Here is a 6,464-nt window from a genome sequence, read left to right on the forward strand (position 1 = left end):
TTTGTAGACCAGGCTGGCCTCGAACTCAGAAATCCACCTGCCTCTGCCTCCCGAGTGCTGGGATTAAAGGCGTGCGCCACCACGCCCGGCTCCAATTACTACAATTTTATATTTAAAAAATCATTAGTAAATTACAACAAAAAAGTTTATTTTATGACTGTTTTGCCTGTATGTATGTTTGTGTACCACACATGTGCCTAGTGTCTCTGAAAGTCAGAAGAGAGCCTGGAATCCTTGGTACCTGTGAGCTACCAATCAGGTCCTGGGAAAATAAACCCAGGTCCTTTGCAAGACAAGCAAGTTATTTCCAGCCCCAGTGTTTTGTGCTTTTGTTTAAAGAAGAACCACTATGTAGTCCAGGCTGACCTCAAACTCAATCTCTCTGCTCTGACCTACTAAGTGCGGGGCTTACAGGCACACAACTCAACATTGTCTTAATGTTTTTCTTTCAGGTTCAAAAAGCAGTTAAATGCTGAAAGCAAAGTTCGGGAGGCCATTCAGGTGGGAGAGATCTGAACAGTGGACCAAGGATGCTTAGGGACTGGGCTATGGGCCGCTTGTGTGGTATCGAATCAAGAATCTGGCTTTCCTCTGCCCATACCCTGAGAACATACATGAAGTTGAACTGAGCAATAACAAATCAGTTTGTTTCATAGAGGAAATTTCAAGAGGTCATTTAGTTTGATACTGAGAGACCACCTGTAACTATTAAAGAGATCAACACCCTTAACTAGAAACCTTTTAAGCTGCAATGGACAACAGGAAAGCGGTCCCAAGAGCAGAACGTCATCCCTTATCTAGTGAATATTCAGATTCACTTAAAGAAGTCTACACAGAAGGAGATTCCCTGCTCCTCAAATCCAACTGCCCAGCAAAATGTTTCCCTAGGGCCTGCACAAATGAGCTGATATGGCGGTGGTCTGAGCCATTCCTTGAACTCAGCAGCATTAGCATTGCAGTAATAGTCTGAGGGCAAAAATGTGGAAACTGAGGCAGGCAATGTACGGTGGGATTGAAGTCTCTATAAAGAGGACTCACAAGCCCACTGTGTGAAGCTGTGAAGGTACAGAGAGGTCTATGTGGTGAAGCCCATGTCATCACAGCAACAGGAAAGGGACTGAGACTACTATCATGTCCAGGCAGCAATCTCTGGTGAGCGGTGTGTGTGGTGTTAATTTGTACTTGATCACTTATGAGTGGATGTTCATGTAAGTGTGTGCCCGAGTCTGTGGGTGTTCATGTAAGTGTGTGCCCGAGTCTGTGGAGGGTCCAGAGAGATACTGAGTGACTTCCTCCACTGCTCTTCACCTTATAAGAGGTAGGGTCTCAAAGAATCACCCTCACTGTTGAAAGTAAATGTACTCTTAGGTGGGTTATTAGTGTCCAATAAGCATGTGATTATATTAAGGTGGTGGTAGTACTGGGAAGATAATCTTGATTCCACTGGGAATCTTAGGTTTTCATAAATTTATTGGGAAAATAGTTTTTCCCGTACTGCTGATGTTTCTTTTTGGTAAACAGTATCTTTCTAAAAGAAAAAGCATGAAGGAGAATTGAGGTGTGGATACATTCCCCAGATGACCAGCATTGTATTCGTGAATACTGTGTATCTGGAATGAGCAGTGTGCAGGCTGTTAATTTTTCAATCTGAAGTAAAATACTTTCAAGAAAAAAAAAAGAAAAAAGAGGCAGGGTCTTCCACTGAACCTAGAGATTGAAATTTTGGCTAGTCCTATTTTTATCTCTCACACACCAAGATTGCAGGTGGGCTGCCATACCCCATCATAATTTTATAGGGGCGCAGGGATGCCAAACTCCAGTCCTCATACTTCACTTGCTGAGGCACCTCCCAAGAACCATTTTTACATTAAAACCAAATAAAATAAAACAAAAAACCTGGGCTGGTGAGATGGCTCAGCAGGTTAGAGCACCCGACTGCTCTTCCAAAGGTCCTTAGTTCAAATCCCAGCAACCACATGGTGGCTCACAACCATCTGTAACAAGATCTGACTCCCTCTTTTGGTGTGTCTGAAGACAGAGCTACAGTGTACTTACATATAATAAATAAATAAATCTTTAAAAAAAACAAAACAAAAACAAAAAACAAAAAACCTACAAGTAAAAAAAAAAAAAAAAAGGCTAAGTCTGAAGCAGGAGACGCGCACACCCACCTGTAGGAGAGCACGCGGGTTAGGATGAGCTGCGTCAGACAGTTCCGGGGGTAAAAGGATGGCTCGGCTTTACATCTTCCCACAAGTCCTGCTACTATGTCTCCAATTATAGTATGAAAGGCAGGTGTCGACTTAGCCAAAAACTTACGGAGCTCTACTTCAATGTGCTTTTCTGAATCTTTCTGAAAGGGCAGAATTAAACAATTTAGCTTGAGACATTAAGAAATATCACTCTGAACTTAAAAAAAAAAAAAAAGAAAAGAAAACATGAATATTCATGTAACCCACTCAAGCAAGTTGACAAATTGTACAACACACACTACAGAGGAGGAGAAAGCTAAGGGTTTATAAACTCAGCTACTCAGACTACATTACAAACACCGTGTGGACTCTCACATACAGGAGGAGCACAGCAGCACATCACTAATTTTATCACATAATAGAGTCAAATAAGGCAAGTTTGGTGACCACTCTGACAAAGTTAAAACACAAATAAACAAGCTGGGCATGGTGGCACACGCCTTTAATCCCAGCACTCGGGAGGCAGAGGCAGGTGGATTTCTGAGTTCGAGGCCAGCCTGGTCTACATAGTGAGTTCCAGGACAGCAAGGGTAACAAAAAAAAAACATAAAAAAAACCCCCCCCCCCAAAAAAAAAAACAAAAACCACAAATAAACGTTCACCATAGCTAACAATGACATTAGAACATGAAGGACGGCCCTGGAGAGATAACCCAGCTGTTAGAGCACTTGTTCGTGCATATGATCTGGGTTCAGTGCCTAAAATCTACACTGTAGCTTACTTAACTTCCCAGGCACTCTGGTGGTGTGCACTCATATACTTAATGAATATACACATTGAGTTCTTTCAGCCCACCTCTGTATGGGTCCCAGGGATCAAACTTGGTCACCAGGGCTGCAGGACAAGTGCCTTTACCAAATGAACCATCTCACCAGCCCCATTTCTAGCTTTCTTTTTAAAAAATTCTCCTTTATTAGCGAGGCAGTGGTAGCATATGCCTTTAATCCCAGCACTCAGAAGGCAGAGGCAGGCAGATCTCTTGAATTCGAGGTCAGCCTGGTCTACACAGCAAGTTCCAGGACAGTCAAGGCTACCCAGAGAAATCCTGTCTTGGAAACCTAAAACCAAAAACCAAACCAAACCAAACCAAACAACAACAAATCCAAACAAGCTGGGCCAGGCAGTAGTGGCTCACTCACGCCTTTAATCCCTGCACTTGGGATGCAGAGGCAGTCGAATTTGAGAAACCCTGTCTCAAAAATACAACCACCAAACAAACAAACAAAACCAAACAAACAGAATTACCTTTATTATTGATAAAAGTTGTTTGAATCCTGGAACTTCTGGCTGTAAATTTGTTTCAACTTTTTTTCTCCTAAGCTGTAAGTAAATAAATTGGTTAGGTTTTCTAAAAATGCAAAAAACCTATCAAAATATCAACACTATGAAACAGATTAGAATACTAGGTATGATCATATACTTAGAAAATACATATTCAGGATATATTATTAAAAAAATTACATTTATTTTCCCTTGGGACTCAGAGTCTCTCTATACAGTTCTGGGTGTCCTGAAACTCATTATGAAGACGAGGCTTGACTCAAACTTAAGAGAGCTTCCTGCCTCTACCTTCCACGGGCTGGGATGTGTCACCATGTCCAGCTATTTTTATTTTGTGCAAGAGTATTTTGCTTTCATGTATGCATGTGTAGCATGTTCAGTGCCGGCCACAATGGAGGCCAGAAGAGGGGGTTGGATCCCTGAACTCGGCTGCTACGTGGATGCTAGGAACAACACCTGGTCTTTTATAAGAGCAGCCAGTACTCTGAAACACTCAGTCACCTCTCTAGCCCCAGTATTTTTTTTTCTTTCTTTTTTAAAAAGATTTATTTATTATATATAGTGTTCTGCCTGAAGGCCAGAAGAGGGCACCAGATCTCATTATAGATGGTTGTGTGCCACCTTGTTGTTGCTGGAAACTGAACTTGGGACTTCTGGGAGAGCAGACAACCTCTCAAGATTTTCTTTATGTATAGGTCAATGTGTGTTTCCGTGGGTGTATGTGTATGTGTATGTGAATGCAGGTACCTGAGAAGGCTACAAGAGGACACTGGGTCCCCGTAACTGGAGTTATAGGCAGCTGTGAGCTGTCTGAATCAGTACTGAACCTATATTTAGGCCCTCTGCAAGAGCAGCAAGAACTCTTAACTGCTGAGCCAGTTCTCCAGCTTCAATACAATATTTTTTAAAAACAAGATTTATTTATAAATAAAGTGCTTTTATTATAAATCTAAAATTAAGCACATTGATTTTTGTTTGTAACTTAGGCTGGACTGGAACTCACTAGGACCAGACTGCCCTCAAACCCGCAATCCTCCTCACTCAGCCTAAGTGCTGGAATTAGAGGCCTGAATCACATCCAGCTTTTGGTTCTAGTGGTTTTGTTTTTTTAAACTGGACACCTCTACACTCAGGAAGATGTTACTGCTAAGTGCACACTGGCATATTTTCTACTAGGGACTTAGCTGATATCACACACATCCTTTAATACTAAAATATACTGGGGCTGGAGAGAGCCCCACTGAGGACATCTGTTGTACTTGCAGAGAACCCCAGTTTGGTATCCAGTACCGACATGGCAGTCCACATCTACCTACAACTCCAGTTCAGGGCATCTGACTCTCCTCCCCTTGCCTGGTGGAGCACATATATACTTGGGCACATGAAGATAAAATAAATAACTATTTCTTTTTTTTTTTTTTTAAAGATTTATTTATTATATGTAAGTACACTGTAGCTGTCTTCAGACACTCCAGAAGAGGGCGCCAGATCTCATTACAGATGCTTGTGAGCCACCATGTGGTTGCTGGGATTTGAACTCTGGACCTTCGGAAGAGCAGTCGGGTACTCTTATCCACTGAGCCATCTCACCAGCCCATAAATAACTATTTCAAAAAATATTAACAGCTAGAGTTGCCAAGTATCAGTTTGGGTAAAGGCTGTAGGGTTACAATGCTGAAGCCCTGTTATTAAAAATCAAGATGTAGCCGACAGCGGTGGTGCACACCTTTAATCCCAGCACTTGGGAGGCAGAGGCAGGTGGATTTCTGAGTTCCAGGACAGCCAGGGCTACACAGAGAAACCCTGTCTCGAAAAAACAAAAACAAACAAAAGAAACACACAGGAACATTTACAATAATGCAGCCTTTCCTTGTTTTTTTTTTTTTACATTCTCACTAACATTTCTCATTCAACTCCTGAACTTACAGTTCTTGACTGCTCTGCACCGGAGGACCCAAGTTCATATCCTGAACATGTTTCCCAGTTTACAAAGTGGGGCACAGAATGAGGGCCTAAGGAAATACAAAACATAAAATTACTGGATTATTTTGATCTAATATCATCAAAGCAATGAACAGCAAAGGAAAACAATTTATGCACAATTTAAGAGAGGTCTAAGCCAAGAGGTGGAGGTGCACGCCTTCTGTTCCAACACCTGGGAGGCAGAGGCAGGCAGACCTGAGTTAGAAGCCAGCTTGGTCTGCAGAGTGAAGTTCCAGGAGAGTAAGGACTATACAGAGAAACTAGGTCTAGAAAAACCCAAAGAAAAAAGGAACCAGGAGCCAATAAAATGATCTAAGAAAGTAAAGAGGGTCCTACCTGACTCTTCTGTGTGCTTGAGCTTTCCAAGAGCGCCTGCTAGAGACGATGCTTCACACTTGTATGGAATCACAGTTAGACTTTTTCCATGTAGCATGAATAGTACTTCCCCATGATACCAGAGCTGAAAGAAAGTAAGCATCCATTTTTCTTTTTTTTTTTTAAACTGTTAGCTTCTTTTTTTTTTTTTAAGATTTATTTATTTATTATATGTAAGTACACTGTAGCTGTCTTCAGACACTCCAGAAGAGGGCGCCAGATCTCATTGCGGATGGTTGTGAGCCACCATGTGGTTGCTGAGCATCCATTTTTCTAAGGTCCGACTGTTGCACATACACTCACAAGCCCCTGCCCTTACCTTCCATTACTGTCCACTCACTGATGCCCAGTCTCATCTTCCCATGACCCTGCTCCATACTCATCTTTCAGACAAATTTAAGTCTAGATCCAGCAATGAAAGAAAATCCTAAACTGGGCGTGGTGGTGCATGCCTTTAATCCCAGCACTCGGGAGGTAGAGGCAGGCAGATTTCTGAGTTTGAGGCCAGCCTGGTCTACAGAGTGAGTTCCAAGACAGCCAGGGCTATACAGAGAAACCCTGTCTCAAAAATAC

The 6,464-nt window shown here is 42.2% G+C and overlaps 1 protein-coding gene across 1 annotated transcript in view; it reads right to left on the bottom strand.

Annotated features, from left to right (window-relative positions):
• The window catches only part of Nol11 (nucleolar protein 11), a 22,712-nt gene that overhangs the window by 5,925 nt on the left and 10,323 nt on the right, over window positions 1-6,464 (bottom strand). Inside the window, exons 9-12 of the mRNA XM_021176624.1 lie at window positions 5,853-5,976; window positions 5,460-5,545; window positions 3,498-3,572; window positions 2,172-2,353 (exon numbers count right to left, since the gene is read on the bottom strand). Coding sequence (XP_021032283.1) covers window positions 2,172-2,353; window positions 3,498-3,572; window positions 5,460-5,545; window positions 5,853-5,976 — 467 coding nt within the window. The remainder of the gene's footprint in view (window positions 1-2,171; window positions 2,354-3,497; window positions 3,573-5,459; window positions 5,546-5,852; window positions 5,977-6,464) is intronic.

Source organism: Mus caroli, chromosome 11, assembly GCF_900094665.2.
Source record: "Mus caroli chromosome 11, CAROLI_EIJ_v1.1, whole genome shotgun sequence".
In the NCBI taxonomy this organism is placed as follows: domain Eukaryota; kingdom Metazoa; phylum Chordata; class Mammalia; order Rodentia; family Muridae; genus Mus; species Mus caroli.